This window comes from Atractosteus spatula, chromosome 5 (genome assembly GCF_055471065.1).
Source record: "Atractosteus spatula isolate fAtrSpa1 chromosome 5, fAtrSpa1.hap1, whole genome shotgun sequence".
NCBI lineage: Eukaryota > Metazoa > Chordata > Actinopteri > Semionotiformes > Lepisosteidae > Atractosteus > Atractosteus spatula.
Window position 1 is genome coordinate 297,356 of NC_142710.1, and position 27,151 is coordinate 324,506.

General features: G+C 54.2%; 1 protein-coding gene across 3 annotated transcripts in view; it reads left to right on the forward strand.

Moving 5' to 3' along the window:
* The first annotated feature begins 7,387 nt into the window (after positions 1 to 7,387).
* Positions 7,388 to 27,151, forward strand: part of ap1g2 (adaptor related protein complex 1 subunit gamma 2) — a 36,713-nt gene continuing 16,949 nt past the window's right edge. The window contains exons 1-17 of one of the 3 annotated variants that reach the window (XM_088916066.1): positions 7,388 to 7,576; positions 8,089 to 8,233; positions 10,097 to 10,299; positions 11,343 to 11,467; positions 11,714 to 11,855; positions 13,940 to 14,036; positions 14,608 to 14,684; positions 15,866 to 15,961; positions 16,578 to 16,658; positions 17,190 to 17,288; positions 19,063 to 19,118; positions 19,989 to 20,102; positions 22,240 to 22,380; positions 22,846 to 22,900; positions 24,703 to 24,825; positions 25,535 to 25,624; positions 26,129 to 26,256. In XM_088916066.1, the coding sequence (XP_088772192.1) occupies positions 10,099 to 10,299; positions 11,343 to 11,467; positions 11,714 to 11,855; positions 13,940 to 14,036; positions 14,608 to 14,684; positions 15,866 to 15,961; positions 16,578 to 16,658; positions 17,190 to 17,288; positions 19,063 to 19,118; positions 19,989 to 20,102; positions 22,240 to 22,380; positions 22,846 to 22,900; positions 24,703 to 24,825; positions 25,535 to 25,624; positions 26,129 to 26,256 (1,625 nt within the window). In that variant the 5' untranslated portion in view covers positions 7,388 to 7,576; positions 8,089 to 8,233; positions 10,097 to 10,098. The remainder of the gene's footprint in view (positions 7,577 to 8,088; positions 8,234 to 10,096; positions 10,300 to 11,342; positions 11,468 to 11,713; positions 11,856 to 13,939; positions 14,037 to 14,607; positions 14,685 to 15,865; positions 15,962 to 16,577; positions 16,659 to 17,189; positions 17,289 to 19,062; positions 19,119 to 19,988; positions 20,103 to 22,239; positions 22,381 to 22,845; positions 22,901 to 24,702; positions 24,826 to 25,534; positions 25,625 to 26,128; positions 26,257 to 27,151) is intronic. The other 2 variants (XM_088916068.1, XM_088916067.1) reach the window with 2 other exon arrangements.

Genomic DNA, 27,151 nt, shown 5'->3' on the forward strand with positions numbered 1-27,151 from the left:
GTGACACAAACAGACCCAGACTGACTGAGTGACACAAACAGACACGGACTGACTGACACAGACCCAGACCGACTGAGTGACACAAACAGACCCAGACTGACCCAGACTGACTGAGTGACACAAACAGACCCAGACTGACTGAGTGACACAAACAGACACGGACTGACTGACACAGACCCAGACCGACTGAGTGACACAAACAGACCCAGACTGACCCAGACCGACTGAGTGACACAAACAGACACAGACTGACTGACACAGACACAAACAGACCCAGACTGACTGAGTGACACAAACAGACCCAGACTGACCCAGACTGACTGAGTGACACAAACAGACACGGACTGACTGACACAGACCCAGACCGACTGAGTGACACAAACAGACACAGACTGACTGACACAGACACAAACAGACCCAGACTGACTGAGTGACACAAACAGACACGGACTGACTGACACAGACCCAGACCGACTGAGTGACACAAACAGACCCAGACTGACCCAGACCGACTGAGTGACACAAACAGACACAGACTGACTGACACAGACACAAACAGACCCAGACTGACTGAGTGACACAAACAGACACGGACTGACTGACACAGACCCAGACCGACTGAGTGACACAAACAGACACAAACAGACACAGACTGACTGACACAGACACAAACAGACCCAGACTGACTGAGTGACACAAACAGACACGGACTGACTGACACAGACCCAGACCGACTGAGTGACACAAACAGACCCAGACTGACCCAGACTGACTGCGTGACACAAACAGACACGGACTGACTGACACAGACCCAGACTGACTGAGTGACACAAACAGACCCAGACTGACCCAGACTGACTGAGTGACACAAACAGACACAAACAGACACAAACAGACACAAACAGACACGGACTGACTGAGTGACACAAACAGACACAAACAGACACAAACAGACACAAACAGACACAAACAGACACGGACTGACTGACACAGACCCAGACCGACTGAGTGACACAAACAGACCCAGACTGACTGACACAGACCCAGACTGACTGAGTGACACAAACAGACCCAGACTGACCCAGACTGACTGACACAGACCCAGACCGACTGAGTGACACAAACAGACACGGACTGACTGAGTGACACAGACCCAGACTGACTGAGTGACACAAACAGACACGGTCTGAGTGACACAAACAGACCCAGACTGACTGAGTGACACAAACAGACACAAACAGACACGGACTGACTGACACAGACCCAGACTGACTGAGTGACACAAACAGACCCAGACTGACCCAGACTGACTGACACAGACCCAGACTGACTGAGTGACACAAACAGACCCAGACTGACCCATACTGACTGAGTGACACAAACAGACACAAACAGACACAAACAGACACAGACTGACTGAGTGACACAAACAGACACAAACAGACCCGGACTGACTGACTGACACAAACAGACCCAAACAGACCCGGACTGACTGACTGACACAAACAGACCCAAACAGACCCAGACTGACTGACTGACACAAACAGACCCAGACTGACAGACTGACTGACTGACACAAACAGACCCAGACTGACAGACTGACTGACACAAACAGACACAAACAGACCCAGACTGACAGACTGACTGACACAAACAGACCCAAACAGACCCAGACTGACTGACTGACACAAACAGACCCAAACAGACCCAGACTGACAGACTGACTGACACAAACAGACCCAAACAGACCCAGACTGACTGACTGACTGACACAAACAGACCCAGACTGACAGACTGACTGACACAAACAGACCCAAACAGACCCAGACTGACTGACTGACTGACACAAACAGACCCAGACTGACTGACTGACACAAACAGACCCAAACAGACCCAGACTGACAGACTGACTGACACAAACAGACACAAACAGACCCAGACTGACTGACTGACACAAACAGACCCAGACTGACAGACTGACTGACACAAACAGACACAAACAGACCCAGACTGACAGACTGACTGACACAAACAGACCCAGGCAGACCCAAACAGACCCAGACTGACAGACTGACTGACACAAACAGACCCAGACTGACAGACTGACTGACACAAACAGACACAAACAGACCCAGACTGACTGACTGACACAAACAGACCCAAACAGACCCAGACTGACTGACACAAACAGACACAAACAGACCCAGACTGACTGACTGACCGACCCAAACAGACCCAAACAGACCCAAACAGACCCAGACTGACTGACACAAACAGACACAAACAGACCCAGACTGACAGACTGACTGACACAAACAGACCCAGACTGACTGACTGACACAAACAGACCCAAACAGACCCAGACTGACAGACTGACTGACACAAACGGACCCAGACTGACAGACTGACTGACACAAACAGACACAAACAGACCCAGACTGACAGACTGACTGACACAAACAGACCCAGACTGACTGACTGACACAAACAGACCCAAACAGACCCAGACTGACTGACTGACACAAACAGACCCAAACAGACCCAAACAGACCCAGACAGACCCAGACTGACTGACACAAACAGACCCAGACAGACCCAGACTGACTGACACAAACAGACCCAGACAGACCCAGACTGACAGACTGACTGACACAAACAGACCCAGACAGACAGACTGACTGACACAAACAGACACAAACAGACCCAGACTGACTGACTGACCCAAACAGACCCAAACAGACCCAGACTGACAGACTGACTGACACAAACAGACACAAACAGACCCAGACTGACTGACTGACCCAAACAGACCCAAACAGACCCAGACTGACTGACTGACTGACACAAACAGACACAAACAGACCCAGACTGACTGACTGACCCAAACAGACCCAAACAGACCCAGACTGACTGACTGACACAAACAGACCCAGACTGACCCAGACTGACTGACACAAACAGACACAAACAGACCCAGACTGACTGACTGACACAAACAGACCCAGACTGACCCAGACTGACTGACACACAAATGACTTTGTTTTCAAACTTCTTGACTGCCGATTAAACTCCTAGGTTCTCCCACAGTTCCTGTAAACTGAAATATGCAAACAAGGCAAGAGCCCATCTGGCAGGCTGAGACCTGCGCTGGAGCACCGCTGGTCACCTGGACCTGTCCTGGACAGCTTCTCCGCTGGGCAACAGCGACTCCTGCTGGCTGGCGACCCGCACAGCACCCGTCCCGCAGGGAGACACGGGAGCCCCCTCTCCCGGGAGTCCTGCCCCAGCGCGGCGCGGGGAGGGTCTGGGCCCGGGTCCGAGGCTCCAGGGCTCGGAGAGCAGTAGCGCCCCTCCCGTCTGTATCGCAGGACAAGAGCTCTTCTCTCCACAGCCCCAGGCCTCTTCTGAGAGTCCTAGCAGAGACAATCAGTCTTCACTCCCCAGCCTCCGCAGTCCTGCTTTGCTCCCCCTGACAGACCCTCCCGTCTCCTGTCCTGTGTGGATATTATCTCCTCTCTCTCTCTCACTGTGTCTCCTGTCCTGTTGTGTGTGTTTATTACTGAGGGCTTCTCTGTGATCTCTTCTCTCTCTCACTGTGTCTCCTGTCCTGTTGTGTGTGTTTATTACTGAGGGGTTCTCTGTGATCTCCTCTCTCTCTCACTGTGTCTCCTGTCCTGTTTTGTGTGTTTATTACTGAGGGCTTCTCTGTGATCTCCTCTCTCCCCCTCTGTGTCTCCTGTCCTGTTTTGTGTGTTTATTACTGAGGGCTTCTCTGTGATCTCCTCTCTCTCACTGTGTCTCCTGTCCTGTTTTGTGTGTGTATTACTGAGGGCGTCTCTGTGATCTCCTCTCTCTCACTGTGTCTCCTGTCCTATTGTGTGTGTTTATTACTGAGGGCTTCTCTGTGATCTCCTCTCTCCCCCTCTGTGTCTCCTGTCCTGTTGTGTGTGTGTATTACTGAGGGCTTCTCTGTGATCTCCTCTCTCTCACTGTGTCTCCTGTCCTGTTTTATGTGTTTATTACTGAGGGCTTCTCTGTGATCTCCTCTCTCCCCCTCTGTGTCTCCTGTCCTGTTGTGTGTGTGTATTACTGAGGGCTTCTCTGTGATCTCCTCTCTCTCTCTCACTGTGTCTCCTGTCCTAGAACAGAGTGTGGAGGTTCGGACACGAGCTCTGAGAAAATGTGTGTTTTATGAACTGAAGATTGTTCTTTATTTTGCCACGAGGTGTTTGGCTGGAACACGCAGAATGACTGATGTGCACAGTTCAGTCACACGTTGTTGATGATGATTTGTAGTTTGTTCAGTTTGAGCCTCGCGTGTATCTCACGATGGCGGATGTATGGGCGCAATAAAGCGGACTGGACCCGTGCAGGAGGTGAAGAGCCGAGTCTGTGTGCCCTCCCCCCGCTGGGCTCTGACGGCCGTCCGCGTCGGCCTCGCTGACCGAGCGGCTCCACGGACGAGCTCGTCTTCCTCATCGCCGTCCTCCGCCCTTTGGAGCAGGGGTCAGCTGGCCTCCCCTCGCCATGGCAACCGCAGCGAGCTGCGACAGCAGGCCCCCCGGGAGGCGGTTGCCACAGCGACCGAGCGGCTGCCGGGGGCGCGCGCACACAGTGGAGAAGCAGCACACGGGCTGTACTCATTCACCCCTGGAGAAGGATAGAGCGCCCCCTAATGGGCTCTGGGTAATTACAGGTACAGGGGAGAAATTCCAGCTCGCATTTCTTTCTTCACTAATAATGATAATGATAATGTTGCTTCACTGGCCCTGTACAGTCTCTTGTGTCAGGACTGTGTCTCTTCACAGACCCCAGCTTGCTCTCCAGGAGACACACAGACAGGGAGAGAAGCTGGGGGTCAGAGCGCAGGGTCAGACATTTATACAGCACCCCTGGAGCAGCTGGGGTGAAGGGCCTCGCTCAGGGGCCCAGAGGAGTAGGATTCCTCTGCCGGCTGTGGGATTTGAACCGGCAACCTCCCAGCTACAGGCACAGCTCCTGAGCCCCAGAGCCACCGCTCCGCCCCAATAATAATTCTTCTAATAAGATCAGATTTATTGTCCCCTGGGGGGGATTGTTGTGGACACGCAGCGCTCCAGTACACTTAAATATCATGCACACACCTCCCCAAAAAAACACGAGAAGCATTGCACATCCCTCTATTGCACATGTATAACACAGCACAAACCATACGGTACTGCGCACAAGTGGGGGTGTGAAGGTCGGAAATTGTGTTAATCCTTGACATTTGCGTTGACAGCTTTAATGGAGAGTGGAACTCTCGGGTTCACATGCAGGAGCCCTGCAACGTGTGCCAGCAGGGAGAAGGCGATGCTCGGTTGAGTTGAGGATGTGGGAAGGAGCTGATGTCATTTTTCCTGCCTGCGTGATTCTGGCTCTTTCCAGGGTTGTCTGCAGGGAGGGCTGCTGTCTCAGCCCCGTGCCCTTCAGGGCTGTCTGGGCGAGGCGGGTCATTTGAGATCTTAACTGATCAATTACCAGCCGCAGTTATACCATATCTGATTACAGCACGGTAAAGAAGTAGCCTTACTTCCCGTCGAACCCCAGACACTCTTAGTCTTCGCAGGAAATATAAGCGCTGCTGAACTTTGGAGCGAACACTCTCAGCATGAGTAGACCAGCACAGGTTACTGTCTATGTGTACACCTAAGTATCTATTTAAGTACGTAAAACCGAGGTCCTGACTCTCTGTGGTCATTAAAAATCCCAGGGCGTTTCCCGAAAAGAGTAGGGGTGTGACCCCAGTGTCCTGGCCACATTTCCTATTGGCCCTTACCAATCATGGCCTCCTGATACCCCCCCCTCTCTGAACTGGCCTCATCACTCTGCTCTCCTCCCCACTGAGAGCTGGAGTGTGGGGAGAGTACTGGAGCATCATCCAGGTGGGGCTGCACACTGGTGCTGGTGGAGGGGATCCCCATTACCTGTAAAGCGCTGTGAGTGGAGTGTCCAGAAAAGCGCCATATAAGTGTAAGCAATTATTATTATTATTATTATTATTTATATGAGTCAACCTGAGTGATAAGTTCATTGTGGATTACTACCTGTGAGTGATCACCAACTGCTCTGGGATCAAAAACTGTTTCTTTTGTTTTTTTTTAACATTCAGGATTGGGCTATTGTTGTCACACCATTGCACAAACCTGTGGGTTTCTGACATGTCTCCAGATGAGCTGCTACCTCTACGCATTAAGCCGAGCACAGCTGTATCAGCGGAGGATTTGAAAATGAAGTTGCTTTGACTCCTGCTCGTACAATCGTTTGCAGCAAGTGTGAACAGAACTGGAGAGCTCACACGGGCCTGAGGGGCACCTGTGCTGATAGAGCGTGACTCGGAAAGAGTTTTGTTGACCCTGATAGACTGTGTGCGATTTGTTAAAAATGAGTTATACCATCTTACAGTATAATGTTCGGGTTAACAGACATTTGCTTCAACTTGCTTATCAATAGATGGGGCAGCAGAGCATTAAGTGCAGAACTGAAGTCCACAAACAGCAGCGTGCACAGGCATCAGGGTCCTCTAGGTGTTTAAGAACCAGATGCATGATGCTGTTGATGGCGTCATCGGTGCCCCGCTGGTGTTTATAGGCAAACTGGTACAGATCCAGTACAGGTTTCACTCCTGAGCACAGCAGAGATACCATAATTCTCTCAAAAAATACTACCACCTCTAATAATAATAATGATAATACAGTGTCGTTGCTGGGTGTCTTTAGCTTTACCTGTAGGATGGGCAGCCCTCTGTAAAAACCAGACAGTGGGACTAACTCAGTCTGACTAGTCAGGATAATAACTTCCAGGCAGCTACACAGACAGCAGCCCACTGGAGCTCAGCAGCGAGAGCCAGGCCAGTACCTGGGGGGGAGACTCCTGGGGCGGGCTGTGTGGGTCCTAATGCCCCAGTACAGTGACAGGGACACAAGACTGTAAACAAGGTGCCGTCCTTCAGATGAGACGTAAAACTGAGGTCCTTCCTCTCTGTGGTCAGTAAAGACCCCAGGGCGTCTCTCAGAAAGAGTAGGGGTGTGACCCCAGTGTCCTGGACAGACTCCCCCTGGTCTTTACCAGTCATGACCTCCTGATACCCCCCCTCTCTGAACTGGCCTCATCACTCTGCTCTCCTCCCCACTGAGAGCTGGAGTGTGTGAGCGGACTGGAGCATCAACCAGGTGGGACCTACACATTGCTGCTCGTCTTGAGTAGTGTCCAGAAAAGCGCTATATAAGTGTAAGGAATTATTATAATCATAACTTTATAATTCAAGTACAATCATCAGATTTACTGTCCTCCGACTCAGCGGCGTCTTTCCCGTCTGGTTGCCAAGGACACGGGCCCTTTAAGAGGCGGTGCCCGGATGACGTCACGCCCCGATGGCGGAAGTGGGCTCGGGGGGCAGGGGGGTGTGTGTGTGTGCGGAACTGCTGTCCGAGCTGCCGGCAGACCTTCCCATACCCGAGCCGCACAGGGCCGGACCGGGGCGTAGGACGGCACTGTCAGCTGGGCTCCCGCGGCGCACCGGCAGCAGCAGCAGCAGCTCCGCGTCCCTGAGTCCAAGGTACAGCGACCTCAAGACCCAGCCTGTGCTGGACCCGGCGGCGGCGCCGTGCCTGTGGGGCGGACAGGGTGGCTGAGCTCTCCCGTGCGGGCGCCCGCGCTGCCAGCTGCCGGGGTCCCGAAACGCGTGACCGATCCCGTCTCGTCCCGTCCCGTCCGGTCCGGTCCGGAGATCGAGATCGCTGGACGGTACCGCCGCAGCCGTCTGCTGGTCCGGCCGCTCATGAGAACCAGGGCGCCTGACCGCACACGGCCAGAGGCCACTGACTGGCCCTGACCAGCCCAGCACAGCACAGCGCGCTACGTCACCATCATCATCATCATCATCATCAATAATAATAATAATAATAATAATAATACATCTTCCTGTCGTTTACTTTCTGAGCAGAGGCACTGTATTAATATCAGTTCGGCTCTCTGACCTGTAGAATATGCAGCAAAGTCACCTTTACTATTATTATAGTGATCGTGGGTACTGGCAGGAGAAGTAATAACGCTGTCGTTGGGAAACAGGGGGATCACTATCTGGCAGCGGCGCTCTCACGCTGCAGGTGAGCGGGCGCACTATTGGGCAGGAAGTGGCGGGTCCTCAGGTGGAGCGCGACTGCACCTGTCCACCGGAAGTGAGCCGCCTTTCGGGACACCGGAAATACCCCGGGTGAGTGGTTTGACAATATTCCTCTTTTAGCCACGGATTTAGCGACAGCAAGTCGCGCTCCAAGTGCCTTGTCCGTCTGGACCGGCCCTGCAGCTGCACCGGTTCGGATTGCGCTGGTCGGACCGCCGGTTCCGGAGCTGCGCCCGGCTGAGCAGAGTGTTTCTGACCCGGACCGGCGCGGTCACTCCGGCGGCTCGGGCTCGGGAGAAACCTGATTCTCACTCCGGGGAAACTGGCACTGAAATCTGCATTAAATACTACTGGGTTTCAAAACGAATTCGGTGCTGTTTTCTGGTGATAATAATAATAATAATAGTAATAATAATATATGTATGAACCCCTCTCTCTCAGTGCAGTGTTAATGTACTGGAGTGTCCAGTCAGTCAGTGTGTCTGTATGAACCCCTCTCTCTCAGTGCAGTGTTAATGTACTGGAGTGTCCAGTCAGTGTGTCTGTATGAACCCCTCTCTCTCAGTGCAGTGTTAATGTACTGGAGTGTCCAGTCAGTCAGTGTGTCTGTATGAACCCCTCTCTCTCAGTGCAGTGTTAATGTACTGGAGTGTCCAGTCAGTCAGTGTGTCTGTATGAACCCCTCTCTCTCAGTGCAGTGTTAATGTACTGGAGTGTCCAGTCAGTCAGTGTGTCTGTATGAACCCCTCTCTCTCAGTGCAGTGTTAATGTACTGGAGTGTCCAGTCAGTGTGTCTGTATGAACCCCTCTCTCTCAGTGCAGTGTTAATGTACTGGAGTGTCCAGTCAGTCAGTGTGTCTGTATGAACCCCTCTCTCTCAGTGCAGTGTTAATGTACTGGAGTGTCCAGTCAGTCAGTGTGTCTGTATGAACCCCTCTCTCTCAGTGCAGTGTTAATGTACTGGAGTGTCCAGTCAGTCAGTGTGTCTGTATGAACCCCTCTCTCTCAGTGCAGTGTTAATGTACTGGAGTGTCCAGTCAGTGTGTCTGTATGAACCCCTCTCTCTCAGTGCAGTGTTAATGTACTGGAGTGTCCAGTTAGTCAGTGTGTCTGTATGAACCCCTCTCTCTCAGTGCAGTGTTAATGTACTGGAGTGTCCAGTCAGTCAGTGTGTCTGTATTAACCCCTCTCTCTCAGTGCAGTGTTAATGTACTGGAGTGTCCAGTCAGTGTGTCTGTACGAACCCCTCTCTCTCAGTGCAGTGTTAATGTACTGGAGTGTCCAGTCAATGTGTCTGTATGAACCCCTCTCTCTCAGTGCAGTGTTAATGTACTGGAGTGTCCAGTCAGTCAGTGTGTCTGTATGAACCCCTCTCTCTCAGTGCAGTGTTAATGTACTGGAGTGTCCAGTCAGTCAGTGTGTCTGTATTAACCCCTCTCTCTCAGTGCAGTGTTAATGTACTGGAGTGTCCAGTCAGTGTGTCTGTATTAACCCCTCTCTCTCAGTGCAGTGTTAATGTACTGGAGTGTCCAGTCAGTCAGTGTGTCTGTATTAACCCCTCTCTCTCAGTGCAGTGTTAATGTACTGGAGTGTCCAGTCAGTCAGTGTGTCTGTATGAACCCCTCTCTCTCAGTGTAGTGTTAATGTACTGGAGTGTCCAGTCAGTGTGTCTGTATTAACCCCTCTCTCTCAGTGCAGTGTTAATGTACTGGAGTGTCCAGTCAGTCAGTGTGTCTGTATGAACCCCTCTCTCTCAGTGCAGTGTTAATGTACTGGAGTGTCCAGTCAGTGTGTCTGTACGAACCCCTCTCTCTCAGTGCAGTGTTAATGTACTGGAGTGTCCAGTCAGTGTGTCTGTATGAACCCCTCTCTCTCAGTGCAGTGTTAATGTACTGGAGTGTCAAGTCAGTGTATTAACCTCTCTCTCTCTCTCTCTCTCTCTCTCTCTCTCAGGGATGTCTCCCTCTGTAAAGTTACACGAGTTGATCCGGGTGATCCGGGCAGCACGGACGCAAGGGGAGGAGCGGGGAGTGATCCAGCGGGAGTGCGCGGACATCCGCTCGCAGTTCCGCCTTCAGGACAATGGGGGGCGCTGCCGCAACGTGGCCAAGCTGCTGTACGTCCACATGCTGGGCTACCCAGCGCACTTCGGGCAGGTCAGAGCAGCGCCATCGCCAGCTGGGGCTTCAGTACTGGGATCATGATTGCAGATCCTCCCCATCTCTCCGTCTTTCCATCTCTCTTCCATCTCAAGTCCTCAGGCTGTGACAGGAGATCACACACTGTATTATTATTATTGAGAGACAGGCTCACTGTCTGTTCCTCAGGCTGTGACAGGAGACCACACACTGTATTATTATTATTGAGAGACAGGCTCACTGTTCCTCAGGCTGTGACAGGAGATCACACACTGTATTATTATTATTGAGAGACAGGCTCACTGTCTGTTCCTCAGGCTGTGACGGGAGATCACACACTGTATTATTATTATTGAGAGACGAGCTCACTGTTCCTCAGGCTGTGACAGGAGATCACACACTGTATTATTATTATTATTGAGAGACAGGATCACTGTCTGTTCCTCAGGCTGGGACAGGAGATCACACACTGTATTATTATTATTGAGAGACAGGCTCACTGTCTGTTCCTCAGGCTGTGACAGGAGATCACACACTGTATTATTATTATTGAGAGACAGGGTCACTGTCTGTTCCTCAGGCTGGGACAGGAGATCACACACTGTATTATTATTATTGAGAGACAAGCTCACTGTTCCTCAGGCTGTGACAGGAGATCACACACTGTATTATTATTATTGAGAGACAGGCTCACTGTTCCTCAGGCTGTGACAGGAGATCACACACTGTATTATTATTATTGAGAGACAGGCTCACTGTCTGTTCCTCAGGCTGTGACAGGAGATCACACACTGTATTATTATTATTGAGAGACAGGCTCACTGTCTGTTCCTCAGGCTGGGACAGGAGATCACACACTGTATTATTATTATTGAGAGACAGGCTCACTGTCTGTTCCTCAGGCTGGGACAGGAGATCACACACTGTATTATTATTATTGAGAGAGGCTCACTGTCTGTTCCTCAGGCTGGGACAGGAGATCACACACTGTATTATTATTATTGAGAGACAGGCTCACTGTCTGTTCTTGATCTCCTCTCTGTCTCTCCTGTCTCTCTCAGATGGAGTGTGTGAAGCTCATCGCCTCTCCGCGCTTTAGTGAGAAGAGGGTGGGCTATTTGGGGGCCATGCTGCTGCTGGACGAGAGACAGGACGCCAGCCTGCTCATCACCAACTCCATCAAGAAGTGAGGAGCTGACTCTTTGTGTTTGTCCCTGCCTGAGTGTGTGAGTGTGTGAGTGTGTGAGTGTGTGAGTGTGTGAGTGTGTGAGTGTGTGAGTGTGTGTGTCCCTGCCTGACTGTCTGTCTCTCTGCCCTCAGTGACCTGTCTCACCCCAGTCAGTACGTGCAGGGCCTGGCTCTGTGTGTGTGTGTGTGTGTGTGTGTGTGTGTGTGTGTGTCCCTGCCTGACTGTCTGTCTCTCTGCCCTCAGTGACCTGTCTCACCCCAGTCAGTACGTGCAGGGCCTGGCTCTGTGCACTCTGGGCTGTATGGGTTCGGGGGAGATGTGCCGGGATCTGGCCCCCGAGATCGACAGGCTGCTGCGCTCCTCCAACTCCTACATCAAGAAGAAGGTATCTGTTATCGCATCCCAAAACTGCAGCCCTTCCCAAAGCTCTAGCTTAGAAGAGGTGACCCCCTTCTTCCCCCTCCTGGGAGAGTCAGCAGCCCCAGACTGTACCCCAACCTGCACAGCAGATCAGGGGAGGAGAGAGAACCTGTACCATAACCTGTATTGACAGTGTCCTGGGATCTGGACTGACCAGCAGTCAGGACACCCCTACTCTTACTGACAGTGTCCTGGGATCTGTACTGACCAGCAGTCAGGACACCCCTACACTTACTGACAGTGTCCTGGGATCTGTACTGACCAGCAGTCAGGACACCCCTACTCTTACTGACAGTGTCCTGGGATCTGTACTGACCAGCAGTCAGGACACCCCTACTCTTACTGACAGTGTCCTGGGATCTGGACTGACAAGCAGTCAGGACACCCCTACTCTTACTGACAGTGTCCTGGGATCTGTACTGACCAGCAGTCAGGACACCCCTACTCTTACTGACAGTGTCCTGGGATCTGGACTGACCAGCAGTCAGGACACCCCTACTCTTACTGACAGTGTCCTGGGATCTGTACTGACCAGCAGTCAGGACACCCCTACACTTACTGACAGTGTCCTGGGATCTGTACTGACCAGCAGTCAGGACACCCCTACTCTTACTGACAGTGTCCTGGGATCTGTACTGACCAGCAGTCAGGACACCCCTACTCTTACTGACAGTGTCCTGGGATCTATACTGACCAGTCAGGACACCCCTACTCTTACTGACAGTGTCCTGGGATCTGTACTGACCAGTCAGGACACCCCTACTCTTACTGACAGTGTCCTGGGATCTGTACTGACCAGCAGTCAGGACACCCCTACTCTTACTGACAGTGTCCTGGGATCTGTACTGACCAGTCAGGACACCCCTACTCTTACTGACAGTGTCCTGGGATCTGGACTGACCAGCAGTCAGGACACCCCTACTCTTACTGACAGTGTCCTGGGATCTGGACTGACCAGCAGTCAGGACACCCCTACTCATACTGACAGTGTCCTGGGATCTGTACTGACCAGTCAGGACACCCCTACTCTTACTGACAGTGTCCTGGGATCTGTACTGACCAGCAGTCAGGACACCCCTACTCTTACTGACAGTGTCCTGGGATCTGTACTGACCAGTCAGGACACCCCTACTCTTACTGACAGTGTCCTGGGATCTGGACTGACCAGCAGTCAGGACACCCCTACTCTTACTGACAGTGTCCTGGGATCTGTACTGACCAGCAGTCAGGACACCCCTACTCTTACTGACAGTGTCCTGGGATCTATACTGACCAGTCAGGACACCCCTATTCTTACTGACAGTGTCCTGGGATCTGGACTGGCCAGTCAGGACACCCCTACTCTTACCAACAGTGTCTTGGGATCTGTACTGACCAGCAGTCAGGACACCCCTACTCTTACTGACAGTGTCCTGGGATCTGGACTGACCAGCAGTCAGGACATCCCTACTCTTACTGACAGTGTCCTGGGATCTGGACTGACCAGCAGTCAGGACACCCCTACTCTTACTGACAGTGTCCTGGGATCTGGACTGACCAGCAGTCAGGACACCCCTACTCTTACTGACAGTGTCCTGGGATCTGGACTGACCAGTCAGGACGCCCCTACTCTTACTGACAGTGTCCTGGGATCTGTACTGACCAGTCAGGACACCCCTACTCTTACTGACAGTGTCCTGGGATCTGGACTGACCAGTCAGGACACCCCTACTCTTACTGACAGTGTCCTGGGATCTGAACTGACCAGCAGTCAGGACACCCCTACTCTTACTGACAGTGTCCTGGGATCTGTACTGACCAGTCAGGACACCCCTACTCTTACTGACAGTGTCCTGGGATCTGTACTGACCAGCAGTCAGGACACCCCTACTCTTACTGACAGTGTCCTGGGATCTGGACTGGCCAGTCAGGACACCCCTACTCTTACTGACATTAAGATCTGTACTGAGACACAGGGGTCCCCCAGGACCAGGGCCAGGAGCCCCTTAGTTAAGTGGGAAGGAGTGGAAGCAGTGATGCCAAGGTGTAATGGCAGGTTGTGTCCACCAGGCGGCGCTGTGTGCAGTGCACATTGTGAGGAAGGTGCCTGAGCTGGGGGAGCTCTTCACCCCTTCTGCCCAGAGGCTGCTGAACGAGAAAAACCACGGTGAGCACAGCCCTCCGCTAGACTCTGTCAGTGCTGTCTGTCTGTCTCTCTGTCTGTCCTGTCTGTCACATGGTCACATTGAGCTGTCTGTCTGTCTCAGTGTGTCTGAGTCTCACCGTCTGTCTGTCTGTCTGTCTCGACGTGTCTGTGTCTCTGCCTGTCTGCCTGTCCCTCAGTCTCAACGTGTCTGCCTGTCCCTCAGTCTCGACGTGTCTGTGTCTCTGCCTGTCTGTCTGTCCCTCAGTCTCAACGTGTCTGTCTGTCCCTCAGTCTCGGTGTGTCTGAGTCTCACTGCCTGTCTGCCTGTCCCTCAGTCTCGGTGTGTCTGTGTCTCTGCCTGTCTGTCTGTCCCTCAGTCTCGGTGTGCCTGAGTCTCACCACCTGTCTGTCCCTCAGTCTCGGTGTGCCTGAGTCTCACCGCCTGCCTGTCCCTCAGTCTCGGTGTGTCTGTGTCTCTGCCTGTCTGTCTGTCCCTCAGTCTCGGTGTGCCTGAGTGTCTCTGCCTGTCTGTCTGTCCCTCGGTCTTGGTGTGCCTGTCTCACCTCCTGCCTGCCTGTCTGTGTCTCTGCAGGGGTGCTGCACGGGTGTGTGGTTCTGATCACAGAGCTGTGTGAGAGGAGCCCGGACTCGCTGGCCCGTTTCCGCAAGGTAACTCCGGCGCCTGGCCTGACGCTCTCGGACCCGGGCTCAGTCTTCACCCCACTCTGTACACTCGGGGGACCGGGGGACTGGGGGGAGAGGGGGGAGGGGGGTGGGGAGTCAGGGGGACCAGGGGACCAGGGGACCTCAGCACCACACAACACAGAGCCCATCTGGACCTTCTACTTCATCCCTCAGCTCTGGAAACAAGTCAGGGTTTCAGGAAGTGGCGGGATTATCTGCTGGGACCTGCGGACTAATAACTGCCAGCGAGCAGGGTGGGCCACACAGCCTCCTCTCATTTGTCTTGAGTGTCACCAACTTCCCTGAGCAGCTTGTTCCACACTCCCGCCACCCTCTGTGTAAAGAAGAGCCTTCTGTCCTGACTGGAGGAACTCACCCAGCTGTGTCTGGAGAGGAGCCAGGGTATCGGCTTCAACAGCATGACTGGGCAGCTTGTTCCCCACCCCCACCCCCCTCTGTGTAAAGAAGAGCCTCCTGTCCTGACTGGAGGGTCTCACCCAGCTGTGTCTGGAGAGGAGCCAGGATATCGGCTTCAACAACATGGCTGGGCAGCTTGTTCCACCCTCCTCACACTGTGCACATGAGCTTCACCTCTCCGTCTGTCACTGCTGTGTGTTACACTGCTACTGCACTGACACTGTACACACACGTGCAGACTGACTTGTGAGATCACACACTGGAAGAACAGTCATGCACCCTCTCTGACTGTAGTGTGCTGCGACTGTGTGTCCTCTGACTGTAGTGTGCTGCGACTGCGTGCCTTCTAAATGTAGTGTGCTGCGACTGCGTGCCTTCTGACTGTAGTGTGCTGCGACTGCGTGCCTTCTGACTGTAGTGTGCTGCGACTGCGTGCTTTCTGACTGTAGTGTGCTGAGACTGTGCTCTCTGACTGTAGTGTGCTGCGACTGCGTGCTTTCTGACTGTAGTGTGACAGAGAGCCTTAGCTCTCTGATTGTAGTGGGCTGTGACTGTGTGCTCTCTGACTGTAGTGTGCTGTGACTGTGTGCCCTCTGATTGTAGTGTGCTGAGACTGTGTGTCCTCTGACTGTAGTGTGCTGAGCCTGAGCTCTCTGACTGTAGTGTGCTGTGACTGTGTGCCCTCTGATTGTAGTGTGCTGTTCTCTGTGATTGCCATATGGTGGGACTCATAGGCTCTCTCTGTTCAGTTAGTGCCTGATCTGGTCCAGATCCTGAAGAGCCTTATCCTGTCAGGATATTCCCCAGAGCACAACGTGGCTGGAATCAGTGACCCCTTTCTGCAGGTCTGAGTCTGTCCAGTCAATCACTGTGTCTGTATTCACCCCTCTCTCTCAGTGCAGTGTTAATGTACTGGAGTGTCCAGTCAGTCAGTGTGTCTGTATTCACCCCTCTCTCTCAGTGCAGTGTTAATGTACTGGAGTGTCCAGTCAGTATGTCTGTATGAACCCCTCTCTCTCAGTGCAGTGTTAATGTACTGGAGTGTCCAGTCAGTCAGTGTGTCTGTATGAACCCCTCTCTCTCAGTGCAGTGTTAATGTACTGGAGTGTCCAGTCAGTGTGTCTGTATGAACCCCTCTCTCTCAGTGCAGTGTTAATGTACTGGAGTGTCCAGTCAGTCAGTGTGTCTGTATGAACCCCTCTCTCTCAGTGCAGTGTTAATGTACTGGAGTGTCCAGTCAGTCAGTGTGTCTGTATGAACCCTTCTCTCTCAGTGCAGTGTTAATGTACTGGAGTGTCCAGTCAGTGTGTCTGTATGAACCCCTCTCTCTCAGTGCAGTGTTAATGTACTGGAGTGTCCAGTCAGTCAGTGTGTCTGTATTAACCCCTCTCTCTCAGTGCAGTGTTAATGTACTGGAGTGTCCAGTCAGTGTGTCTATATTAACCCCTCCCCCTCTCTCAGGTGCGTATTCTTCGGCTGTTGAGGATCCTCGGTCGTCATGATGATGTAGCCAGTGAGGCCATGAATGACATTCTTGCACAGGTACCCCTGATTTCTCTTCAAGCAGTGCTCGGTTATTCCACTCATTCCAGTTGCTAAGAAGCAGTCTGGTTTCTCAAAGAGTCATATATGAATTGCCAGGTGGAGACTGATTCCTAGGGTGTTATTTAGAGCATGTGTAGGGAAAATCAGACAGTTTATTATTGTTTCTTATTGATATTAGTCAATCAATCAATTAATGCCTTGTTGGGCAGCTTGTTCCACACCCCCACCACCCTCTGTGTAAAGAAGAGCCTCCTGTCCTGACTGGAGGATCTCACCCAGCTGTGTCTGGAGAGAAGCCAGGGTATCGGCTTCAACAACATGGCTGGGCAGCCTGTTCCACACCCCCACCCCCCTCTGTGTAAAGAAGAGCCTCCTGTCCTCTGTTTGAAACACCCTCTTGCTGATGTTGCACTGTTCCCAGAGAAGAACAGAGAACAGACAGTGTGCATGCGATGAGTTGGTGGGAGCAGGGGAGCCCCGCTGGGCAGGTCTGTCAGGTGATTGATTAGTGTATTGATTGTTTTCCAGGTGGCCACGAACACGGACAGCAGTAAAACGGCCGGTAACGCCATCCTGTACGAGACGGTCGTCACGGTGATGGACATCAACTCCGAGAGCGGCCTGAGGGTCAGCAGGCCTGTCCATGTTCACTACTACTGACCCTCTCGTAGAGGGAGCAGCGCCCCTCTGGCCCACTGACGCCACTGCACCCCCACTGTCTGACCCGTTCACACTGACGCCACTGCACCCCCTCTGGCCCACTGACGCCACTGCACCCCCACTGTCTGACCCGTTCACACTGACGCCACTGCACCCCCTCTGGACGACTGACGCCACTGCACCCCCGCTGTCTGACCCGTTCACACTGACGGCACAGCGCCCCCTCTGGCCCACTGACGCCACTGCACCCCCGCTGTCTGACCCGTTCACACTGACGCCACTGCACCCCCTCTGGACGACTGAAGCCACTGCACCCCCGCTGTCTGACCCGTTCACACTGACGGCACAGCGCCCCCTCTGGCCCACTGACGCCACTGCACCCCCACTGTCTGACCCGTTCACACTGACGCCACTGCACCCCCTCTGGCCCACTGACGCCACTGCACCCCCACTGTCTGACCCGTTCACACTGACGGCACAGCGCCCCCTCTGGACGACTGACGCCACTGCACCCCCGCTGTCTGACCCGTTCACACTGACGCCACTGCACCCCCTCTGGACGACTGACGCCACTGCACCCCCACTGTCTGACCCGTTCACACTGACGCCACTGCACCCCCTCTGGCCCACTGACGCCACTGCACCCCCACTGTCTGACCCGTTCACACTGACGCCACTGCACCCCCTCTGGACGACTGACGCCACTGCACCCCCGCTGTCTGACCCGTTCACACTGACGGCACAGCGCCCCCTCTGGCCCACTGACGCCACTGCACCCCCACTGTCTGACCCGTTCACACTGACGCCACTGCACCCCCTCTGGACGACTGACGCCACTGCACCCCCACTGTCTGACCCGTTCACACTGACGCCACTGCACCCCCTCTGGCCCACTGACGCCACTGCACCCCCGCTGTCTGACCCGTTCACACTGACGCCACTGCACCCCCTCTGGACGACTGACGCCACTGCACCCCCGCTGTCTGACCCGTTCACACTGACGCCACTGCACCCCCTCTGGACGACTGACGCCACTGCACCCCCTCTGGACGACTGACGCCACTGCACCCCCGCTGTCTGACCCGTTCACACTGACGGCACAGCGCCCCCTCTGGCCCACTGACGCCACTGCACCCCCACTGTCTGACCCGTTCACACTGACGCCACTGCACCCCCTCTGGACGACTGACGCCACTGCACCCCCGCTGTCTGACCCGTTCACACTGACGGCACAGCGCCCCCTCTGGCCCACTGACGCCACTGCACCCCCACTGTCTGACCCGTTCACACTGACGCCACTGCACCCCCTCTGGACGACTGACGCCACTGCACCCCCGCTGTCTGACCCGTTCACACTGACGGCACAGCGCCCCCTCTGGCCCACTGACGCCACTGCACCCCCACTGTCTGACCCGTTCACACTGACGCCACTGCACCCCCTCTGGACGACTGAAGCCACTGCACCCCCGCTGTCTGACCCGTTCACACTGACGGCACAGCGCCCCCTCTGGCCCACTGACGCCACTGCACCCCCGCTGTCTGACCCGTTCACACTGACGGCACTGGACCCCCTCTGTCTGACCCGTTCACGCTGGCGGCACAGCGCCCCCTCTGGCCCACTGACGCCACTGCACCCCCACTGTCTGACCCATTCACACTGACGGCACTGCACCCCCCCGTCTGACCTGTTCACACTGACCGCTGCTGCTCGCACATAACAGCGCCCCCTGCTGTGTTGCAGGTCCTGGCCGTCAATATTCTGGGGCGCTTCCTGCTGAACACGGACAGAAACATCCGGTGAGTCTGTCTCCACACCAGGCCCTGTGTCTGTATGAACCCCCGTCTCTCAATGCAGTGTTAATGTACTGGACTGTCCAGTCAGTGTGTCTGTATGAACCCCTCTCTCTCAGTGCAGTGTTAATGTACTGTAGTGTCCAGTCAGTCGGTGTGTCTGTATGAACCCCTCTCTCTCAGTGCAGTGTTAATGTACTGGAGTGTCCAGTCAGTGTGTCTGTATGAACCCCTCTCTCTCAGTGCAGTGTTAATGTACTGGAGTGTCCAGTCAGTCAGTGTGTCTGTATGAACCCCTCTCTCTCAGTGCAGTGTTAATGTACTGGAGTGTCCAGTCAGTGTGTCTGTATTAACCCCTCTCTCTCAGTGCAGTGTTAATGTACTGGAGTGTCCAGTCAGTCAGTGTGTCTGTATGAACCCCTCTCTCTCAGTGCAGTGTTAATGTACTGGAGTGTCCAGTCAGTCAGTGTGTCTGTATGAACCCCTCTCTCAGTGCAGTGTTAATGTACTGGAGTGTCCAGTCAGTCAGTGTGTCTGTATGAACCCCTCTCTCTCAGTGCAGTGTTAATGTACTGGAGTGTCCAGTCAGTCAGTGTGTCTGTATGAACCCCTCTCTCTCAGTGCAGTGTTAATGTACTGGAGTGTCCAGTCAGTCAGTGTGTCTGTATTAACCCCTCTCTCTCAGTGCAGTGTTAATGTACTGGAGTGTCCAGTCAGTCAGTGTGTCTGTATGAACCCTTTCTCTCTCAGTGCAGTGTTAATGTACTGGAGTGTCCAGTCAGTCAGTGTGTCTGTATGAACCCCTCTCTCTCAGTGCAGTGTTAATGTACTGGAGTGTCCAGTCAGTGTGTCTGTATGAACCCCTCTCTCTCTCAGCTATATCGCCATGACGTCTCTCCAGAGGATGGTACAGACAGACCACAATGCTGTGCAGCGCCACCGTGGCACCATTGTAGACTGTTTGAAGGATCCAGACGCCTCGGTCAAACGGTAACGACCCTCTCGTTCATCGGCTCTCGTCTTTAAATTCCCTCAGCAGCATCGTCTCCCAAGCGCAGGGATGAGCAGCTTGTTCTCGACCCCCACCACTCTTTGTGCAGACATGCTCTTCCTTGACTCAGTCGGCAGTGCTTCCTGCGCCAGGGGAGCCCTGTATGAGCAGGTCTGTCTCTCTGGCGCCGGCGACGCCCTCCAGGACTCGACTCCGCTTCCCGCCGGAGAGCCTGCGCGTCTCACGCCCGCCGCTGCTGGATCTCGCTGCCTTGGCTGGCCGGGGGGGGGGTCCGACTGTACGGCCAGGGATCGTCCCACGACTCCCTCCCGGCTCCCCGCCGCGGCCCGCGAGGAGACGCGCCCGGCGCAGGCGGGAGACGCCAGAGCCCGCCCCTGCGCCACCGCGACGCGCTGCGGGAACATCGGACCAGTGTGACCGTGTGGCAGAGAGCCGCCGGGGCTGTCGAGAGTCGCGCGGCGGGGGGCAGGGGGGGCGCCGGGGCTCCCCGCAGCTCGCTAATACATCTTCTCCTGATTATGCCAGTGAGGGCTCCGACTGGAGATCCCGGGGACGGTCGTGCGGTGTGACGCCGGCATGACCCAGAAGCCTTCCAGTGTGTCTGTGGGGCTCCCGGGTGTGAGGGGGCCCGAGCCCGTAGGGGGCCCGGTGTCAGTGGGGCTCTCGGGTGTGCGCGGCCCCGAGCCCGTCGGGGGCCCGGTGTCTGTGGGGCTCCCGGGTGTGAGGGGGCCCGAGCCCGTAGGGGGCCCGGTGTCTGTAGGGCTCTCGGGTGTGAGGGGGCCCGAGCCCGTAGGGGGCCCGGTGTCTGTAGGGCTCTTGGGTGTGCGCGGCCCCGAGCCCGTAGGGGGCCCAGTGTCTGTGGGGCTCTCGGGTGTGAGGGGGCCCGAGCCCGTCGGTGGCCCGGTGTCTGTGGGGCTCTCGGGTGTGCGCGGCCCCGAGCCCGTCGGGGGCCCGGTGTCTGTGGGGCTCCCGGGTGTGAGGGGGCCCGGTGTCTGTGGGGCTCTCGGGTGTGAGGGGGCCCGAGCCCGTAGGGGGCCCGGTGTCTGTAGGGCTCTTGGGTGTGCGCGGCCCCGAGCCCGTAGGGGGCCCAGTGTCTGTGGGGCTCTCGGGTGTGAGGGGGCCCGAGCCCGTCGGGGGCCCGGTGTCTGTGGGGCTCTCGGGTGTGCGCAGCCCCGAGCCCGTAGGGGGCCTGGTGTCTGGGGGGCTCTCGGGTGTGAGGGGGCCCGGTGTCTGTGGGGCTCTCGGGTGTGAGGGGGCCCGAGCCCGTCGGGGGCCCGGTGTCTGTGGGGCTCTCGGGTGTGCGCGGCCCCGAGCCCGTCGGGGGCCCGGTGTCTGTGGGGCTCCCGGGTGTGAGGGGGCCCGGTGTCTGTGGGGCTCTCGGGTGTGAGGGGGCCCGAGCCCGTAGGGGGCCCGGTGTCTGTAGGGCTCTTGGGTGTGCGCGGCCCCGAGCCCGTAGGGGGCCCGGTGTCTGTGGGGCTCTCGGGTGTGAGGGGGCCCGAGCCCGTCGGGGGCCCGGTGTCTGTGGGGCTCTCGGGTGTGCGCGGCCCCGAGCCCGTCGGGGGCCCGGTGTCTGTGGGGCTCCCGGGTGTGAGGGGGCCCGGTGTCTGTGGGGCTCTCGGGTGTGAGGGGGCCCGAGCCCGTAGGGGGCCCGGTGTCTGTAGGGCTCTTGGGTGTGCGCGGCCCGAGCCCGTAGGGGGCCCGGTGTCTGTGGGGCTCCCGGGTGTGAGGGGGCCCGAGCCCGTAGGGGGCCCGGTGTCTGTGGGGCTCTCGGGTGTGAGGGGGCCCGAGCCCGTAGGGGGCCCGGTGTCTGTGGGGCCCTCGTGTGTGCGCGGCCCCGAGCTCGTAGGGGGCCCGGTGTCTGTGGGGCTCTCGGGTGTGCGCGGCCCCGAGCCCGTCGGGGGCCCGGTGTCTGTGGGGCTCTCGGGTGTGAGGGGGCCCGGTGTCTGTGGGGCTCTCGGGTGTGAGGGGGCCCGGTGTCTGTGGGGCCCTCGTGTGTGCGCGGCCCCGAGCCCGTAGGGGGCCCGGTGTCTGTGGGGCTCTCGGGTGTGAGGGGGCCCGAGCCCGTAGTGGGCGCCTGATCCGATGACTGAACCGCCTCCCGCTCTCTCTTTCCAGCCGGGCCCTGGAGCTCTCTCTCTCGCTCATGAACTCCCTCAACATCCGGTCCATGATGAAGGAGCTGCTCCTCTTCCTCGATTCCTGTCCCCCCGAGCTGCGGGCCGACACTGCGTCTGGCATCTTCAACGCCGCCGAGCGGTCAGTCAGTCCGCCTGTCTGTCCGTCTGTCTCCTGATCTCTTTCATTCTGTCTGTATCAGGGTCTATATAAGGTGCTATATTAATCTCTCTGATTTAGGAGTGTCTCTAGGTCTATATTAGGGTCCGTATTAATCTCTCTGTGTGAGGTGTGGTTCTAGGGTCTATATTAGGATCTGTATTAATCTCTCTGTGTGAGGAGTGTCTCTAGGGTCTATATTAGGGTCCGTATTAATCTCTCTGTGTGAGGAGTGTTTCTGGGGTCTATATTAGGATCTGTATTAATCTCTCTGTGTGAGGAGTGTCTCTAGGGTCTATATTAGGGTCTGTATTAATCTCTCTGTGTGAGGAGTGTCTCTAGGGTCTATGTTAGGATCTGTATAAATCTCTCTGTGTGAGGAGTGTCTCTAGGGTCTATATAAGTGTCTGTATTAATCTCTAATCAATTTTTTATTCTCTGTTTTAGGTATGCTCCATCTAAACGCTGGCATATTGACACCATCATGCGTGTTCTGACTATGGTAAATAACTATACATAAATAAATTTTGTCTGTCTGTATGAACCCCTCTCTCTCAGTGCAGTGTTAATGTACTGGAGTGTCCAGTCAGTCAGTGTGTCTGTATGAACCCCTCTCTCTCAGTGCAGTGTTAATGTACTGGAGTGTCCAGTCAGTCAGTGTGTCTGTATGAACCCCTCTCTCTCAGTGCAGTGTTAATGTACTGGAGTGTCCAGTCAGTCAGTGTGTCTGTATGAACCCCTCTCTCTCAGTGCAGTGTTAATGTACTGGAGTGTCCAGTCAGTGTGTCTGTATGAACCCCTCTCTCTCAGTGCAGTGTTAATGTACTGTAGTGTCCAGTCAGTCAGTGTGTCTGTATGAACCCCTCTCTCTCAGTGCAGTGTTAATGTACTGGAGTGTCCAGTCAGTCAGTGTGTCTGTATGAACCCCTCTCTCTCAGTGCAGTGTTAATGTACTGGAGTGTCCAGTCAGTGTGTCTGTATGAACCCCTCTCTCTCAGTGCAGTGTTAATGTTCTGGAGTGTCCAGTCAGTCAGTGTGTCTGTATGAACCCCTCTCTCTCAGTTTAGTGTTAATGTACTGGAGTGTCCAGTCAGTGTGTCTGTATGAACCCCTCTCTCTCAGTGCAGTGTTAATGTACTGGAGTGTCCAGTCAGTCAGTGTGTCTGTATGAACCCCTCTCTCTCAGTGCAGTGTTAATGTACTGGAGTGTCCAGTCAGTGTGTCTGTATGAACCCCTCTCTCTCAGTGCAGTGTTAATGTACTGGAGTGTCCAGTCAGTCAGTGTGTCTGTATGAACCCCTCTCTCTCAGTGCAGTGTTAATGTACTGGAGTGTCCAGTCAGTGTGTCTGTATGAACCCCTCTCTCTCAGTGCAGTGTTAATGTACTGGAGTGTCCAGTCAGTCAGTGTGTCTGTATGAACCCCTCTCTCTCAGTGCAGTGTTAATGTACTGGAGTGTCCAGTCAGTGTGTCTGTATGAACCCCTCTCTCTCAGTGCAGTGTTAATGTACTGGAGTGTCCAGTCAGTCAGTGTGTCTGTATGAGCCCCTCTCTCTCAGTGCAGTGTTAATGTACTGGAGTGTCCAGTCAGTGTGTCTGTATGAACCCCTCTCTCTCAGTGCAGTGTTAATGTACTGGAGTGTCCAGTCAGTCAGTGTGTCTGTATGAGCCCCTCTCTCTCAGTGCAGTGTTAATGTACTGGAGTGTCCAGTCAGTCAGTGTGTCTGTATGAACCCCTCTCTCTCAGTGCAGTGCTAATGTACTGGAGTGTCCAGTCAGTCAGTGTGTCTGTATGAACCCCTCTCTCTCAGTGCAGTGTTAATGTACTGGAGTGTCCAGTCAGTCAGTGTGTCTGTATGAACCCCTCTCTCTCAGTGCAGTGTTAATGTACTGGAGTGTCCAGTCAGTGTGTCTGTATGAACCCCTCTCTCTCAGTGCAGTGTTAATGTACTGGAGTGTCCAGTCAGTCAGTGTGTCTGTATGAACCCCTCTCTCTCAGTGCAGTGTTAATGTACTGGAGTGTCCAGTCAGTCAGTGTGTCTGTATGAACCCCTCTCTCTCAGTGCAGTGTTAATGTACTGGAGTGTCCAGTCAGTGTGTCTGTATGAACCCCTCTCTCTCAGTGCAGTGTTAATGTACTGGAGTGTCCAGTCAGTGTGTCTGTATGAACCCCTCTCTCTCAGTGCAGTGTTAATGTACTGGAGTGTCCAGTCAGTGTGTCTGTATGAACCCCTCTCTCTCAGTGCAGTGTTAATGTACTGGAGTGTCCAGTCAGTGTGTCAGTATTAACCCCTCTGTCTCTCAGGCAGGAGGGTATGTTCGGGATGAGACGGTGCCCAATCTCATCCAGCTGATCTCCAGTTCTGAGGAGCTGCATTGTTACACCGTCCACAGACTGTACGGAGCCCTGGTCAGCGACATCTCCCAGGTACAGGGCGATACAGGGAGGAGGGCAGACAGGGCAGAAGTCGTTTCAGAAGATGGGTGGAAGAGGAGAGATCTAATAATAATAATAATAATAATTGCTTACACTTATATAGCGCTTTTCTGGACACTCCACTCAAAGCGCTTTACAGGTAATGGGGATCCCCTCCACCCCCCCCAGTGTGCAGCCCCACCTGGATGATGTGACGGCAGCCATAGTGCGCCAGAACGCTCCCCACACACCAGCTCTCAGTGGGGAGGAGAGCAGAGTGATGAGGCCAGTTCAGAGAGGGGGATTATTAGGAGGCCATGATTGGTAAGGGCCAATGGGAAATTTGGCCAGGACACTGGGGTCACACCCCTACTCTTTTCGAGAAACACTCTGGGATTTTAAATGACCACAGAGAGTCAGGACCTCGGTTTTACGTCTCATCCTGTTTACAGTATAGTGTCCCCGTCTCTATACTGGGGCATTAGGCCCCACATGGACCGCAGGGTGAGCGCCCCCTGCTGGCCCCACTAACACCTCTCCCAGCAGCAACCCAGGAGGTCTGGAGGAAGGGAGCAGGTGTCTGTGGCTTCTCCAGTCTGTTTTCTTCATGCTTCAGTCTGTGCTCATGATTTCCTGTTTTACCGTTTGGAATGTTACTGTGGGTGCTGTTTTATTCTGTGTTAAAGTGTTTCTGCCCTGTTTCTGTGTGTGGTCTGTGCAGCAGCCGCTGGCTCAGGTGGCGTGTTGGTGTATCGGAGAGTACGGTGACCTGCTCCTGTCTGGTGACTGTGAGGAGACTGAGACCAAACCGGTACTGTGTCTAATAGACAATTCTGACACTGGAGACTCATCTAACACAGGGACATTAATATAGACCTTAGAGACACTCCTCCCACAGAGAGATTAATACAGACCCTAATATAGACCCTAGAGACACTCCTCACAAAGAGACATTAATACGGTCACTAATATAGACCCTAGAGACACTCCTCACACAGAGATTAATACAGATGCTAAGGTAGACCCCAGAGGCACTCCTCACACATAGAGATTAATACAGACCCTAATATAGACCCTAGAGACACTCCTCACACAGAGATTAATACAGATGCTAAGGTAGACCCTAGAGACACTCCTCCCACAGAGAGATTAATACAGACCCTAATATAGACCCTAGAGACACTCCTCACACAGAGAGATTAATACAGACCCTAATATAGACCCTAAAGACACTCCTCACACAGAGAGACAGCTATTGAAAAATTTGTTCATGTTGTGTCCATGGTAATGAGGTAAAGGTGTGTGTTGTTGCCAGGTGACGGAGGACGAGGTTCTCGATTCGCTGGAGACGGTCTTGCAGTCTCACATGTCGACCCCTGCAACCCGAGCCTTTGCTCTCACAGCCATCATGAAACTGAGCACACGGATCTCAGAGAACATTGAGTAAGACACCCTGATACAGTTCCTGACTTGTCTTAGTGTATTTATACTTCTTGAGTCAGACACCCTGATGCAGCTCCTGACCCGCCTGTCTGACTGTATTTATACTTCTTGAGTCAGACACCCTGATACAGCTCCTGACCTGTCTGACTGTATTTATACTTCTTGAGTCAGACACCCTGATACAGCTCCTGACCCGCCTGTCTGACTGTATTTACACTTCTTGAGTCAGACACCCTGATACAGTTCCTGACTTGTCTTAGTGTATTTATACTTCTTGAGTCAGACACCCTGATACAGCTCCTGACCTGTCTGACTGTATTTATACTTCTTGAGTCAGACACCCTGATACAGCTCCTGACCTGTCTGTCTGACTGTATTTATACTTCTTGAGTCAGACACCCTGATACAGCTCCTGACCTGTCTGACTGTATTTATACTTCTTGAGTCAGACACCCTGATACAGCTCCTGACCCGCCTGTCTGACTGTATTTACACTTCTTGAGTCAGACACCCTGATACAGCTCCTGACCCGCCTGTCTGACTGTATTTATACTTCTTGAGTCAGACACCCTGATACAGTTCCTGACTTGTCTTAGTGTATTAATACTTCTTGAGTCAGACACCCTGATACAGCTCCTGACCTGTCTGACTGTATTTATACTTCTTGAGTCAGACACCCTGATACAGCTCCTGTCCTGTCTGACTGTATTTATACTTCTTGAGTCAGACACCCTGATACAGCTCCTGACCCGCCTGTCTGACTGTATTTATACTTCTTGAGTCAGACACCCTGATACAGCTCCTGACCTGTCTGACTGTATTTATACTTCTTGAGTCAGACACCCTGATACAGCTCCTGACCTGTCTGTCTGACTGTATTTATACTTCTTGAGTC